Consider the following 17,539-nt stretch of genomic DNA (forward strand, 5'->3'; position numbering starts at 1 on the left):
TGTAAAGACCCAGCCTTTGGTGGTAATGAGTCACAAGCAGTTATTCCATTCTCAGAAGTGTTAGTAAGCTGAGCAGAATCCTTTGGGCTTTTATGTGTCTCCTGAAATTTACATAGCACTCTCAGTCTGCCTAAACAAATAACCATTGTTTAGGATGCTGACGTTCAGGAACTATGAAGCAGGAAAGGGTGATGCCTCTACTGGAGCCCCCAAAATGGCAGTAGTTCAGAAACTGATTTAGCAGAAGGAAATCCCAAAATAATCACTCAGCCTTAGACTTGGGATTAGAAATTCCTTTTTAACATGTGTTCTGAACTTCACCTATGGGCAAGAGAGGAAAAGTAAAAGTAATTGGGAAGGCTTTGCTCTTTCCACCTCTTTGGGTTTATTATTTACATATTTCTAAATCATAGGAAGACAGCCATAAATTACAGTTCAAGCGGTACAACTTGGAACTCCTATGAACCAGAGCTAGAATACAGGAGACCAAATAAGAAATGTTCTCCCAAAGATTCCACAGTTGCAGTTAAGACAGTCAGAGGCAGAAGCAGTAGCATATTCTCTTTGGAGACATGGTCACCTCGAGTTACACAGGGAATGAACTGTAAAGCTTTGGCCTTAGAGCCAGAAGCAACAATCACTTTAGCCCTAGAACTCCAAAGGCAGGATGACAACTTCTGTGAGGACCTCCGAGGCAGGAGTCCCAGAATTCTTTGATAAAGAAACCTTATTTAAAATTTTTTTGTGTACAGAAATAGAAAGACATACACAGATGCAAATATAATGTTTTTAAAGTAAAATAAATATATTACAAAAAAAAAAAAACACCACCAATCACATAACCCTGTCACCCTCTCACCCTAAAATAATCATATTGGCAATTTAGGATGTTTTCTTCCAATCATTTTTCATAAATGTAGTTTTGTGTTATAATCTTAATTTAATTGACTTTTTTATCCTTTTTTTGTTATTGTTAACATCATAGCATAAGCATTTCTTCTGTTGCTATGAGTTTATTATAATCACTGTTAATAGTTATATAACATTCCATTAAGGTTCTGTACCATAAATTATTTAATAGTATCACTGATAATTGTTAATGCTGCTTCAAATGTTTGCTTTTATAAATAATTCTATAATGAACATCTTTCTGAATATAGCAACATATATGTGTTGCATTATTTTTCTAGAGCAAATTCTTGGAAGCTTTAGAATCATTAGTAGATCAGAAACCATTTTGAGGATTTATGGTATATGTAGCCAGTTTTTTTTTAATTTAATGAAATTTATTTTTACTGATTATAAAAGTAAATACATTCCCAAAAAAAAAAAGTAACTACATTTCTAACACCTATATTGTGGTGTTTAAATACCATTTCCACCAAAAAGAACCAGAGATTCCTGAAGAAATGGCTAATTCCAAGTCTGGGAAGGAAATGTACAAATGAGTCTTTCTTGCTTTCTGTATGACATTATATCATACGGAAGGCAGGAAAGGTGTCAGAGACCATTAAGGACATCTCAGAAGTATTCAGGGACACTGTGAGGAAACTCTGCTGGTCAGAGATAGGACAAGATACGCATCAGTAAGGATGTTAACTGCAGTGGATTGAAAGTATCAAATAAGTATAAATCTACTGGTTATAATGATATTTTTTTTAAAATTCATTTATCTGAAGAACCATCTCATTATTTTGAAAACTGTTAAGTAAAATTAAAGTACTTATCCTGCCTTTTCTATCTGATTTGTACCTCAGGATAATCAAATTGTTGATGATGGAAGTATCTCCTTATAGAAGAATTTTAGCTAATAAAATGAAGAGAAAAGATAATTAGATATCATTATTTTGTACCTCTTAATGGAATAAAATGATGGATCTTGGCATTGAGAATCAATAGCTGCTGAGATCATGAAAAGAGAAACAAGCAGGCAATTACATATCTCCTGATAGAAGTATACAACATATCATGAAAGTTTTCTTTAAAAACAGGGCAAATGGGGTGGGCCACAGTGGCTCAGCAGGCAGACTTCTAGCCTACCATGCCAGAGACCCAGGTTTTATTCCAGTGCCTGCCCATGTAAAAAAAAAAAAAAAAAAAAACCAGGACTAATGACCTAGTTTCTTTAAGAAGAAAATTGCAAGGGGAAAAAAAGAAATAGAGGGAGAAACCAAAGATACTTGGAAATCTAAACAACAGAAAATAAAATTTTAAAACACCAATAATGCATCTCTTTTGTTTCATTAATTGTAGCAAATTTATCATACTAATGTAAAATGTTAATCATAAAGGACTATAGAGACAGGGTACAGTGTGTATAGAGACTTTCTGTACTAACTTTGCAATTTTTCTGTAAATCTAAAATTATTCTTAAAAAATAGAGTTTGTTTAAAAGAAACATTTGTAATTGCCTTTAGCTAGGTATGTAGATACCTAGCAATATATCTAATGAAAGATATTTATAACCTCTGTCTTGAAAAAAGAAGACCTCTGTCTTGAAAGAAAAAAGACCTCTGTTTTGAAAATCACAAAATATTCATGAGACAAATTAAGGAAAACTTGAATAAATGGATAGAAAGATCATGTTTATGGATTGAAAGAATCAATGTGGTTAAGCTGTCCATTCTCTGTAAATTATATGTAGATTCACACAGTCCCTATCAAAATTCTGGCAACCTTATCAAAGAAGTAGGCAAAATGATTTTAGAATTTGTAGAGAAATACAAAGGGTCTAGTAGCCAAAAAATCATGAAAATAAGAAAAAAGTTGGACTTCTTACACTATCTGAATTCAAGATTTATTATAAAACTGAAATAATAAAGACAGCGTTGCATTGGTATAAAGATAGGCAAATAAATCAGTGAAACAGAATAAAGTGCCTAGAAATGGGCCCGCATGTCTATTGGTTTTCCACAAGGGTGCCAAGACAATTAAATGGAGAAAGGAAAATCTTCTTAATAATAATAGCTGTAACAGCTGGTTATTCATAATGAAACATGAACTTCAACCGCTACTTCACACCGTACACAGAAATTAATTCAAGATGGATTATAGATATAAATGTAAAACCCAGAAGCATAATGCTTCTAGAAGAAAAACACAGGGAAAGATCTTCACAGCTTTGAGGTAGGCAAAGGTTCCTGGGTCAGGATATAAAAAGTATTAGCCATAAAAGAAAAAAAAATTGATTAATTGGCCTTCATGAAAATGAAAATTTTTCACCTCTCAAACTCCATTAAGAAAAAAGACAAGCAACAGATTGAGAAAAAATATTTACTGCACACATAACTGACAAGATAATTGTATCCAATATATATAAAGAACTGCTAATCATCATCATTAAAAGGTAAACAGCCCAATTAAAAGTGGGCAAAAGACTTGGACAGACATTTCACGAAACAAGTTATATGATTGGCCAATAAAAAAATGAAAATGTGCTCAATATCATTTGTCAACAGGGAAATACAAATTAAAACTAGGAGAGACATTCATTAGAATGGCTAAAGTGAAAAAGAATGACATCAAATTGTTGATGAGAATATGGAACAACTAGAGCTCTCATAATGTTAGTGGTAGGAGGGTAAAATAGTATACCCATTTGGAAAGCAGTTTGGCAGTTTCTTATAAAAGCTTATGACTTAGCAGTTCCATTTCCAGGTATTTACCCGAGATAAATGAAAACATAATCACAAAAAGATACATGAAATTTGAATTTTCAGTCATCATTACTCAGAATATATGCAATTTCTACCCTCAGATACAACCTAAACAATTGATTATACTCTGAGTCTTATTTGAACATTAAAATAAATCTAATTAATGTGTCAAATAAATGTTAAATAATATAAAATTTTTTTTAAAGATGCATGCAAGGTTATTTATAACATCCCCATTCATACTGGAAACAGTCCAAATATCTATTAACAGGAGTTGTGGTATATTCATACAGTAGAATACAATGAATAAACTACTGATACTATAACATGGATGAATCTCAAACCATTATGCTAAGTAAAAGAAGCCAGACATCAAAGAATATCTACTGATTCATTCCATTTATATAAAACTCAAATGTGGGCAAAACTAATCATGGTGATAGGAATCAGACAGTGGTTGGGAATGGGGATTAACTAGAAAAGGATGGGGCATGAGGGAACTTTCTGTGGTGATGGAAATGTTTTATACCTTGATTTTTTTTTTTATGTGTGATTCCTATTGTCATTACATAGGTGTATATGAGCTGTATATTTTAATATGGTAATTGTTTCAATTTAAAATAAGAGAGACAAGACATATCCAGTTGTATAACTAGTTGCAACATATGGTCTTTATTTGGATCCTGATTAAAACTATTTTAAAAAATTGTAAGACAATGAGGAAAATGTTAACACTGACTAAATAGGTATGTGATGGTGTTATAGGAATTATTGTTAATTTTTTAGGTATGATAATGGTATTATGGTTATTTTTAATGTTTATCTTTTAGAACTACGTATTGAAATATTTTCAGTTGAAATAATATATAGGATTTACTTCAAAGTAATTCAAGGGTGGGAAAATAGGTGGGGGTATAAATGAAACAAGACTGACCATGAAATGATAATTGATGGAGTTGGCTGATGGGTACTTTGGTATATTATACTATTCTCTGTATTTTTGTAAATGTTTGAAATTTTCCTTATTAAATAGTTTTAAAGTAATACATTTTTTAAAAGTTTCAAATATTATTGAAACATATTTATAGGAAATATAAGTCCCTCATAATCTCACCCTTCAAGACACCCACCATTAACAGTTTATCTAAAAATATCTTTCCACTTTTTAGACCCATGCTATACATATTGTTCTATAATAAAACAACATTGTTTTTAACTAAATCTTGAATATATTCCCATGTCAGTATTACTTTAGCCTTTTAGATACTAAATTCAGGAAATATTTATTGAGTGTTTTTATGTACCAGGCATTATATTTGGTTTTAATTAACAGTGGTGAACAAAGTACACAAATTTTTTTCTTTCTTGAAACTTAGAACTAGTTGGAGGAGCCAGATAATAAAGAAATAAGCAAAGCTGTGAGTTCAGTTTTGTGTGCTAGGAAAGAAAGAAATGTTGCAGGGCTAGAGTCAGAGAGTTGCCTACGAAAACAGTAGTCAAAGAGGGCCTCTCTGTGAGGTGCTGTTGAAGCAGAGACCTGCCTGGTGAAGGACTTGGAAAGTTTGGAGAGCGGTGGGGCAAGGGGGTTGGTTAGGAGGGTGGTTAGGAGGGGTGGTTAGGAAGTGTTTCACGTGAGGAAGCAGGAAGTGTGAAGTGTATGGTCCTGAGGAAGAAAAGACTTTGGTGTGTTCCAGAAACTTAAGAGGCCAGTATAAACTAGAGCCTCACAGGCAATGGGGAGAGCAATAAGATGTGGTCTGGAGAGCTAGACGGCACCCAAGTCATGGCTAGCAGTTTGAATTTGATTTTCAGTGTAACAGGAAGAGGCTGCTAAAGAATTTAAGCATGTAAGCTTGTGCCATAAGTTGTTTCGTCAGTCCCTTATACATAGACATGTAGATTGTTTCTAATCTTTATTTTATTACCAAATAATATGAATAACACTAAAATGTTGGCTTTATGAGAACAGGATCTTATCTTTTTTGTTCACCAAGTAACTCCCTTATTTTATTACAGGGCCTGGCACATAACAGGCCTTCAGTAAATGTTGGTTAAATTAGTAAATGTTGCAGAGAACATTTATGTATCTTTTTACATTGATCTCATTGTTTCATTGTAATACTTTCTAAATGTGAAATTGCTGGCTTAAATGGTATGTAAATTTAAATTTTTGCTTTTTAAATAAATGGCCTTCTAAAAAGATTATACTAGTTTATGCACCCTAAGAGCGTTGTTTTAATAGAAGACAAAATATTTATTATTCCTACAGTTTGTATGATAGGTTTGGAGTACTAGATTTATTGATTCACAGGGATCCTCTGAGAGGTTTACATTTTTGGTTGGTTATATTTTTCTTTGAGGCTGCTAAAAGTGGGCTGACTGTTTCTATTTTAGATTGTAGGCTAAGAAGGGCAGGGACTAAGTTCTATTTGTTGACCACTGCATCCCCAACACCTAGCATGGTGCTTGGCCCATAGTGGCATGCAATGAATGTTTTAACTGATTTTACTGCTACCCACCACCAGTGGTTTCCAATGGTGTCAGGTAAGCCTGCTGTTAATGGGGCAGGGAGTATCTTTTTTTTTTTTTAATATTTTTATTGACAAATCTTCACACACATACATTCCAAACATGGTATACAATCAGTGGCTCAAAATATCATCACACAGTTGTGTATTCATCACCATGATCATTTTTATAACATTTGTATAACTCCAAAAAAAAGAAATAAAAAGAAAAAAGAGAAAAACTCCTACATACCCTACCACTGACACCCTCTTCTCATTGACCACTAGTATTTCCATCTATGTAATTTATTTTAACCCTTATCCCCCCCATTATTTATTTTTTGATCCATTTTTCTTGTTCATCTGTCCATACCTGGATAAAAGGAGCTTCAGATACAAGGTTTTCACAATCACACAGTCACATGGTAAAAGTTGTATCTTTATACAGTCATCTGTAAGAATCAAGGCTACTGGAACACAGCTCAACAGATTCAGATACTTCCCTCCAGCCACTCCAATGTACCATAAACAAAAAAGGGATATCTGTGTAATGCATAAGAATAACCTCCAAGATAACTTCTTGCCTCTTTTTAAAATCTCTCAGCCACTGAAACTGTATTTTGTCTCATTTCTCTTTTCCCCCTTTTGGTCAAGAAGGCTTTCTCAATCCCTTGATTCTGGGTCCCGGCTCATCCCGGGAGTTCTGTCCCACCTTGCCAAGGAGATTTACACCCCTGGGAGTCATGTCCCACATAGCAGGGAAGGCAGTGAGTTTACCTGCCAAATTGGCTTAGAAAGAAAGGTCGCTTCTGAGCAACAAAAGAGGTTTTCTGGGGTAACTCTTAGACGTAATTTTAAGTAGGCTTAGTCTGTCTTTTGCAGGAATAGGTTTCATAAGGGTGAATCCCAAAATTGAGGGTTTGGCCTATTGATTTTGTTCTCCCCACTGCTTATGAGAATATCAGAAATTCTCCAAATGGGCAAATTGACTGCTTCTTCCTTTCTCCCCAAGTCTCCCAAGGGGACTTTGCAAATACTTCTTTATTAAGGGCAAGGAGTATATTAAAATCAGGATCTTTTTAAAATTAATGAAATGAATTGTACAAGTACAACTCAGTGTTAAAGGCCACATGCCTTGGAGGAAGGTTGATTCTTGGCCCTACTACTTATCATCTTGGGTAGATTATTTTTCTTCTCTGAGCCTCAGTTTTCTTGTTTGTAAAATGGGGGTAATTATAGAATATTCTTCATAGGGTTGTTGTGAAAATTGAATGAGTCAATATGTGAAAAGTGCCTAGCACTGTACTGGAATCATGCAAGCTCAGTAAATGTCAACTATCATTATTATGCTCCTCCTCTGGATAGTCATTAAACATGTTGTTTGTTTCTCTTATTTTCTAATAGTTGGAAGAAAAACTCAAAGAAAAAGTTGATGTAAGCCTGACTGAACGAATTAATTTGACTGGAGAAATGGACACGTTCAGCACGTATGTACCTTCTACATATGCTCAAGGCCTGCATGATCAAGGCCTTGATGATGCAGCACGTCCCAGCCTGTTGGCTTTAGGTCAGCACAGAGCCTAAGAGGTTTCCAGGACCTCCTGCTACATCAGGATTATTCTCCTTTAGCCACTAAACAGAAGCATTAGAAGCCTCCTATTCTGGCTTCTCAAATACAGTCATTCTTTCAGGTTACAGGACCTTTATCATTGTACTATGTAGAATAACAGAATAAATCCATCCTTGGGCAATGCTGCCTAAAGGTCAAGTATAGGGTCTCCCATTTGCCCCACCTAAATCCACAGAAGAACAGCCCCATCTTCAGTGTTTTAGAATGTAAAGGTTATATGGACTGATTTTAGCCATTAGGTAGGGGTATTGTGTTTGTGTGTGTGTGTTCAGGGGTTAAGAGGGGTACTGCTATTATATCCAAGAAGTGAATGTGACACTTCAAGCAGTACACCTCCCTTGGTGTATTTCTTTCCCTGGCATTACCTGGCATCATTTTTGATGCATTCAGTTCCTATTCCATTGGCATTAAATAGATAGGTGTGGGCCAAGCTTCAAGTCTCTCATGAACAACTTATTGAGGAAAAAAGTCAAAATTCTCTTCTTGGGTTTTTTCCTCCCATTTTCATGGCTTTTTCTTTCAATTCTGACTTAAATATTTTGGAGAGACAAGTATTTTTTGGAGGGATGGCGTTTAGGGGAATTGGTCATGGCATGGAATTGTGTGTCTTAACTAGGTGGTAACATAACCAAATAAGACCAAGATGTAGATCAGGAATGAAAAGAAAAAGCCCAAATGTCCTCTCTATTATCATTAATTCCCTTTTAGAACTTGAACTTTTCTGGTGAAATGATGACTCTCATTTTTCCACAGGTGCTTAAAACATTTGGATGAGGATATGTCCATCATTCAGAAAGTCTTTTTTTTAAGTTGTGACAAAAATAATTTGTTTTACAGTGTCATCTCCAGCAGTATTCAGTTGTTGGTTCAGGATCTTGATGCTGCCTGCGATCCTGCTCTAACTGCCATGAGCAAGGTAGGCTTTAGGACACAGCTTCTTACTAAGCTTGCAAGAGTGACTCCAGTGATTCCTATCAGCTCCTGCCAGTAGTTTCTTTAGGTTGTTGGGAGGAAAATGGAAAACCTCCAAGAGTTTCTCAAAGGATTCAGCTTATCATGTACCTTTGGCCTGTTGCTTGTCATTTTAGAATGAGACAGGGAACTGTCTCATTGACAGTTGGTAAGTCTAAAGCAGATGTTGTCTTTGATTAGCATCTAACACATGCTGAAAACCTCAATATGGTCTCACCAGAATGGGTGTTTTTGTTAGTGCTCAAAGTAGCACCTTTCTGACTCATTCTTCATTCTTGTACTTTGAAAGGTTTTTTCCAACTCTTTCTGAGCTCTGAAACCAACAAGGATTATTTGATCAGAATTGTGGACTCTGATTTTCTAATGTCATGGTGCCCATCAGTCAGTCCTTGATCTCAAGTCCGCTCCTTTGGGACTTACTGCCTGCCACCCCATGCTGCTATTTGGCTTTTTTGTGCCTGTTCTAGTTTACTAGCTGCCAGAATGCAATATACCAGAAACAGAATAGTTTTTAAAAAGGGGAATTTAATAAGTTGCTAGTTTACAGTTCTAAGGCCAAGAAAATGTCCCAATTAAAACAAGTCTATAGAAATGTCCAATCTAAGGCATCCAGGGAAAGATACCTTGGTTCAAGAAGGCTGATGAAGTTCAGGGTTTCTTTCTCAAGTGAAAAGACACACGGCAAACACGGTCAGAGTTTCTCTCGCATCGGGAAGGGTACATGGCGAATACGGTGTCATCTATTAGCTTTCTCTCCTAGCTTCCTGTTTCATGAAGCTCCCTGGAAGGTATTTTCCTCTTCATCTCCAAAGGTCACTGGCTGGTGGACTCTGCTTCTTGTGGCTATGTAGTTTTGCTTTGCTCTCCCTCAATCTCCTTCATTCTCCAAAATGTTTCCTCTTTTATAGGATTTCAGAAACTAATCAAGACCCACCCAAATGGGTGGAGACACGCCTCTACCTAATCCAGTTTAACAGCCATTCTTGACTAAATCATATCTCCAGGGAGATGATCTGATAACAGTTTCAAACATACAATGCTGAATAGGGATTAGAAGAAATGGCTGCCTTTACAAAATGGGATTAGGATTAAAACATGGTTTTTCTAGGGTACATACATCATTTCAAACCAGCACAGTGCCCATGTTTTCTCTCCCGAAAAGAATGCATATTCCTTAAAACATGAACCATATTTTGTACTACTCTCTATCCCTCATATTATCTTGCATATAGAAGACACTCACATTTGTTGATCAATATGTTGGAAGCAGGCAATTCTTTATTGCATTCTAAACTAAATAACATGCATCTGCCCAGTTTAAAACTTTCTAGAGCAGGGAAAACTACAGCTTGTGGAGCAAATCTGGCCTGCTGCCTGTTTTGAGAAATAAAGTTTTATAGGAACCTAGCCGCTCTCCATTCATTTAGGCAGTCTGTGACTGCTTTTGTGCTACAACACAGAGTTGAGTAATTGCAGCAGAAACCATGTACCCAGAAGGCCCAAAACAGTTGCTGTCTGGCCCTTTCCAGAAAAGATTTGCCAGTTTCAGTTCTAGAGTCATAGACTCTTGTAGCATTGTTGCAAATTCTAGAGAAAGAACTTTTCCAGGGCATGTGGGCCAGTAGCAGAATGCAGTGAAAAGAACATTGGTTTTGGAGCCAGACAGACCTGATTCTTCAGTTTTTCCTTTAAAGATGTTGAGCAAATGACTTGACCTCCCTGGGCCCAAGCTTCCTCACCTGTATGTAAAATGTGGATATCTTCCTCCCAGAGTTGCTGTGAGGATAGAATGTAAAGAAAGTGCTCAATAAATGATAGTTAGTTCCCGTTCCCTCTTGTCAGGAAGAGCAGCCATGTCATAAGGTTGTGTAAGCAGACATTTGGTCCGAATTTGATTTTGAAATAGATTGTAAAAAATTAACAAAAATAGGACCAAAACCACAATTTAGGCTTTGGATTTTATGGAGTGCGGTGAAAAGTCCTGAAATAGCTGATGTCACAAAGTTTCTATTGAAAAAGCTGATCCTTTTGCCAATCTGATCTTGATGTATTCTCGATGTTTATAAGCAGAACACTCTGAACAGGCAAACTGAGGCTAATCCATTCTTTTAGAGTAAAGGCAGAAACATGGCTCTGAGGATTCGTTTTGTAGGCTCTGATTATCCCCTAGCTGCTGGTGAATGTTCACTACATCCTGAATGTGATCTGTTCCAGCTGCCATGTCTTTTAAAACTGCCACACACTTTAGATTGGAATGCAGCTGGTGAAAGAATTTTTACATTTACCAAAGGAAGAACGATTGTTTTTTTCAGTAAAATAACACTTAGAGGGGGTTTAACACTCCAGGTGTTGCTTATATGAACTGTCAGTTCATTAGGTAGATTTTCCTCAAACCCTCCCCACCCCCACCATCCACCACCCATTTCTATCCCAGGCCCATACCAGCAAATTTCAACAGAGACCACAGCTTTAGAATCTCTTGTTTATATCATAGGAAAACCACAGACTTGGGAACACAGCAGCTGGTAGACCATTACTTTTTGTCTTGAGTGTTTTAGAGTTCTAGCAAAATGAAATCCATGTGATGAAAATGACTAGATATAAACAAGCCAAGCAGTCACAAATTGATTCAGCATACACTCTCTGTTATTTGTGCCTGTGTCCTGTTTTGTGTGGTTTCTTCTAGGATTTTTATAAAACTTATGTTTTGTGATAATGATTATTTTTGTTTCTGATTCCATCATTTTTTCCACTAGTTAAATGGTTTAATTCCAAATCTACCCAGCGAAGTGCTTGGCTTTGCAAGGCTGGGAAAGACAGACCTTATCCCAAGGTGCTTAGATTCCAGTAGGTATGGTGTATGTGAGATGAGAGGAGGACCCAAATAACCGTGTATCAGGTATAAGGAAATCAGCACCAGAAGAAAAATACAATATACCCTCTTTAAAAGAGGAGGGTGTTCATATCCTGGTGGGGAGGTGAGGAAAGCCTTCTTAATGGCAGTGGCATTTGAAATAGACCATGAAAGATGAAGATGTTTCGAAAGAATTGTGATTAAGAAGGTACTCTAGACAGGGAGACAGTATGAACAAAAGTGTGAAGTTAGAAAATCTCAGAGTTTTGTCAGGATTGCCAACTTCATTAAATGTCTTTGGAATTCAACAGGTTACTCTGTACTTGGACTTACACAGTTAAGATTGGAAACAGGACTGCCCTCTAGGAGTTTATATTTTGATTGGGAGAAAAGTTACAATAACCAGTGCTATAAATAAAAAAAACTCTCAGAAAAATGAGAGTTGGGCTTGCCAAAATGGAAAGGATGTTGAATGATTCTGAGTTGATAAAAAAGAGATTTCCTTGAAAAAATGGGGATTGGGTCAAGCAGTTTGGTTATGTCATTCTTCTTGTCAGGGGGTCATCCCCATGGCTTCTTCCTTGGTTGGCTTTAACAGCCTTGTCACCTCCAATCCTCCTACTTTGTTCTTCTTCAAGATTGTTTTGACGACTCTGTATCCCGTACAACTTCTCCATTTTGCAGAGTATTCCTCTTACTTCCTCAAGGTACCACAGTACCTAGACTGACCCTCTACTTTGTTGTATTACAATTATTTTTACATCTCTGTCTCTCCTGTTAAACTCTGAGCAACTTGAGGGCTGAGTTTTATTCATTTTTGGATCTCTGTGGCATATCACAATATACCTTCTTAAGAGTGGTAATTCCTAAATGACTTTAAAGTTTAAAAAGTCAGGAAGAAAAAAGAACTAAAGGGCCATAACATTTGTTTCACCAAAGAATGGTGACAAAGTGAGACAAAGATAACTCTACTTAGTAGATTTAGCAGGGCAGAGCTGGCAGACATAGAGTAGGAGACTTGGGCATCTTTGTAGAAGACGGCAGGTCATAGAGTCCCCTGAAATCTTTAGGCACGTGTAAGTACTGTTGAGAATGAAGTGATGCTCCTCAATACTACAATCACAGCAGGGCTTCTTACTTCATCAGGTGGCACCCTGGGATTGACTGAAGAAAGATCCAAATTAGGGAATGCCCACAACCAACTCATAATTTCCCTGAGTGTTGGCAAGAATCCTGCTGCTGGACAAAGAGAGGAAAACACTGAGTGGCAAAGTTTGGTGGAAAACATACTCAGGAGCAGCCAGACCCAGATGGGGAAGCTAAATGCAATGAGAATTTAGTGATCCCTCCGAATCTGCAGTCGGAGGTGTACATTTTGACAGTGGTGCTGATAAGTAATGTCAGAATTACCTTTGATACCACTTTACCCTCCCACATTGCATTATTTTCTTAGATAAGCTCTTTGAGGGGTAATAACAGTTATTTACTGAGCACCTATCAGACTGAAACACCCAAGTGCATTATTTTCCTTTATCCTTATTTTAAATTTATGAGGTAGCTGTGTTGCTTTTCCCTCTTACAGATAAGGAAAGTGAAGTTCAGAGAGATTAAATCACTTGTCCACAGTCTTTTACCTAGCATATGGCAGAGCCAAAATTCAAACTCATGTCTGTATGTATGTAGGATTGGACCATACATGCAGAGTAGATCCTAATATCGCCTTTTGACAAATGTGGAACCTGAGGCAAAATCAGATTAAGTAGTTTGCCTACACACAGAAACACACTAAGTCATTTGCGCTGGTTTCACACAAGTGTACATGCATACTTGATTATGAGCATTTCAGTCAGTAACAATCATATTAAATATTGGTCTTCATTTTTTATTAATCTGACACTGTGATTTTCCGACAGGGGAGAAAATGTGTTGAGCATTCAACCCAAGAATTCTAGTCTGCTCCACACTTACCCGTAACCCTGCAAATTAATGACCTGTCATTCTAGTGTGTTTGTTTGCTTTATAGTAGTGAAACCAGAAGTAAAACCAAGTCTCTTGATTCTTGAAAGGAAATTATTCAGAGTTTTGGTGGAATTACAAAGAGTTCTATCTTTTAAATAACTGTAAGTTCTTTAAATCCCTAGGAATTAGGACACCTGATTATGGCCTTACAAGTAGGATTAAATAAATATATCTGTGGCTTCCTTAATGGGACCTTTGGTTTCAGGTTACCCCCTTCACTTTGTCCTTTCTCCTAGAGTGATGCACATCACTAGGTTGAAAGGATCAAAGTCTATGTCAAAAATCAAATACATTTAGCTTTTTGTCCATTAATGGTAATTTTAGGAAAAAACAGAAAGAAACTGAACAAATTAAATTTCCTTATAGACTGGCATGTAATTTCCATTAGGTTTCAAGATTGTGAACATGTATTAATTTAGAAGGTTGTATTACTATCCCCCCAAGACATTTTGAATAGCTAAAGCAATACTTAAATCTGTTCTCATTTTCCTTAGTCATTAAAATACAGGTCTATTTCAGGAGGCCACAGAACTCCCTGGTTAAGAAACCCTCAATTTTTTTCCAGTTGTAATCAAAGCACAGATTTCTTTTTCATAAAAAGAATTTTTTTCACTATGACAAAAGTAAATCACCTTCATTACAGATAATACAAATTAAAATAGAAGAAACTTTAAACCACCCATAATTCCATTCAAAAATATATTTTGTTCAGTTTTTCTTTTTAAGTATATGTTTTTAAAAATAAAAATCAGCTCATACATTTCATTCAGACTGTTTTGTAAACTGTTTTTCAACTTTAGCAGGTTTTAATAATTTTCTGTACCACTGAAATATAGAGCTGAGATATTTTTAGTGATTGCATAGTGTTCCATAGTACACTATTTATTTTTAAAATCATAAAAAAGCTAATATTTACTATGAAATTAATATATTCAAGGTACTGTATGAAGAGAATTTCATGCATTATCTTTCAATAACTATATGGATTATAGATATTTTCATCATCCCAATTTTATAGATGAGAAAACTGAGGCTCAGAGAGGTTATATAACTTGCCCAAGTCACACACTTAGAAGACTGCACAAAATATTAAAACTCATGACTCACTGACTCCGAATTTCATTATCTTAAGTACTGTAACGTACTGCTTCCCTTAAAATGTATTTAATCAGTTCACTTTTTTTTTTAAGTGTATTGAAGAGAAAGAAAGTACACAGTCGAAGGGTGAGTGCGGACGTACTCAAAGGAGAGACATGCCTCAGTCCACTTTTTTTTTTTTAACTGAAATATCATCGTGCAGATACAGCCCATCCATAGTACGCAATCAGCTTCTCACAATATCATTACATAGTTTCATATTCATTACCATGATCATTTTTAGAACATTTGCATCTCTCCAGAAAAAGGGATAACAAGGCAAAAGAAAAAAAATGTACATCCCATACCCTTTACCCCTCCTCATTAACCACTAAGTATTACAGTGCCTCCAGTTATTTTTTATCCCCTGTACCCCCCATTATTTATTTATTTTTTTGTTCTTATTTTTGTACTCATCTGTCCATACCCTGGATAAAGGGAGCATTAGCCACCAGGTTTTCACAATCACGCAGTAACATTGTAAAAGCTGTATTATTATACAGTCATCTTCAAGAGTCAAGGCTACTGGAATACAGTTCAACAATTTCATCTACTTCCCTCTAGCCACTCCAATACACCATAAACTAAAAAAGGTTATCTATATAATGTGTAAGAATAACCTCTGGGATAATCTCTCAACTCTGTTTGAAATCTCTCAGCCACTGACACTTTATTTTGTCTCATTTCTCTCTTCCTCTTAGTCAAGAAGGCTTTCTCAATCCTGTGATGCCAGGTCCCAGCTCATCCCGGGAATCATGTCCCACATAGGGTGGAGGGCAGTGAGTTCACCTGCCGAGTTAGCTTAGAGAGAGAGGCCACATCTGAGATACAAAAGAGGTTCTCTGGGGGTGACTTAGGCATGATTATCAGTAGGCTTAGCCTATCCTTTGCAGGAATAAGTTTCATAGGTGCAAACCCCAAGATCAAGGGCTCAGCCTATTGAGTTGGTTGTCCCCACTGCTTGCGAGAATATCAGGAATTCCGCAAATAGGGATGTTTAGTATTTCCTCCTTTCTCCCCAGTCCCCCAAGAGGACTTCACAATTTTTTTTTTTTTATTCTCTGCACACATTACTCTGGGATATAACCCAGCATCACACTAACCTGGATGAAACGACAAGGTCTCGTGCCCTATTCAAGACTCCATGTAATTATGGTATTCAAATAAACTGATCATATAAGTTAAATTAGATAGTGTACTACACAAAATATAAATTTTGCGCCAAATGAACATTCCTTCCTTTGGTCTCAAGTTTTAAAATATGGATTCTATCATCTTATACCCTTTTTTCTGATTTACCTTAGTCCTATCCAAATCAGCTTCGTTCTTATCTCTAGTTGAAGTCTGATCACATTTTCAACTTTGTAAACAGTTGCTCTATCGGGTAATGCTGTTTTTTTACTTTCCTGACAAAGTTCTTTGACACACAGAAGTGTTTAATTTTGAGAAGATCCCATTTATCTGTTTCTTTTTACATTGCACTTTGGGTGTAAGGTCTAGGAAACCACCCTCTATCACAAGATTTGTATTTCCTTACATTTTCTTCTAAAAGTTTTATGGTCTTAGCTCTAGTGTTTAGGTCTATGATCCATTTTGAGTTAATGTTTCTATGGGGTGTGAGATATGAATCTTCTTTATTCTTTGCAAATGGATATCCAGTTCTCCAAACACCATTTATTGAAAGGCTGCTCTGTCCCAGTTGGGTTGACTTGACCATCTTTTCAAAGATTAATAGTCCATAGATGAGAGGGTCTATTTCTGAACGCTCAATTCAATTCCATTGATCAGTGTATCTATCTTTATGCCAGTACCATACTGTTTTGACCTCTGTAGCTTTGTAATATGCATTAAAGTCAGGTAGTATGAAAACTCCCTGTTTATCTTTCTTTCTCAAAATGTTTTTAGCTATTCAGGACACTCCTGCCCTTCCAAATTAAATTGTTACTGGTTTTTCTGTTTCTGCAAAGTAAGTTGTTGGGATTTTAATTGGTATTGCATTGAACCTATTAATCAATTTGGGTAGAATTGACATCTTAACTATATTCAGTCCTCCTATCCATGAACACTGTCTAAGCCCTTCCATTTATTTCATTCTTCCATGATTTCTTTTAGCAATTTCGTACAGTTTTCTGGGTGTAACTCTTTTGTGTCCTTAGTTAAATTTATTCTTAAATATTTTATCCTTTTGGTTGTATAGTAAATGGAATTTTTTTCTTAATTTCCTCCTCAGATTGCTCATTACTAATGTATAGAAACATGTGCTGTTTTGAAACTGTTGTGTGCTCAGAAAAGCCACCTTCTTTAACCCTGATTCAGTATTGCTGGATGGGATCTTTTGATTAAGTTGTTTCCATGGAGATGTGTCTCCATCCATTCAAGGTGGGGTTGCTCAGTGGAGTCCTTTAAGTGGGAACATTTTGGAAAAATCTTCAAAGCCTACACAGCAGAGACTTTTGGAGATGAAGAAAGAAAACACCCCCAGGGAAGCTGTTTGAAGAAGCCAGTAGACAAACCTAGTAGATACTGCCATGTGCCTTCCCAGCTAAGAGAGAAACCCAGATGTCATCAGCCTTTTTTTGGGAGTTAAGGTGTATCTTTCTATGGATGCCTTAGTTTGGACATTTCTATGACCTTAGAACTGTAAACTTGCAGCTTAATAGATTCCCTTTTTAAAAGCCATTCCATTTATGATATATTGCATTCCAGCAGCTTTAACAAGCTAAAACAAAATGCTACTGACTTATGGGTGTTGATTTGTACCCTG

General features: G+C 36.2%; 1 protein-coding gene across 1 annotated transcript in view; it reads left to right on the forward strand.

Annotated features, from left to right (window-relative positions):
* Positions 1-17,539, forward strand: part of VPS53 (VPS53 subunit of GARP complex) — a 269,084-nt gene that overhangs the window by 192,770 nt on the left and 58,775 nt on the right. The window contains exons 16-17 of the mRNA XM_077165441.1: positions 7,568-7,650; positions 8,631-8,709. Coding sequence (XP_077021556.1) covers positions 7,568-7,650; positions 8,631-8,709 — 162 coding nt within the window. The remainder of the gene's footprint in view (positions 1-7,567; positions 7,651-8,630; positions 8,710-17,539) is intronic.

The sequence above is a fragment of the Tamandua tetradactyla genome, chromosome 6 (genome assembly GCF_023851605.1).
Source record: "Tamandua tetradactyla isolate mTamTet1 chromosome 6, mTamTet1.pri, whole genome shotgun sequence".
NCBI lineage: Eukaryota > Metazoa > Chordata > Mammalia > Pilosa > Myrmecophagidae > Tamandua > Tamandua tetradactyla.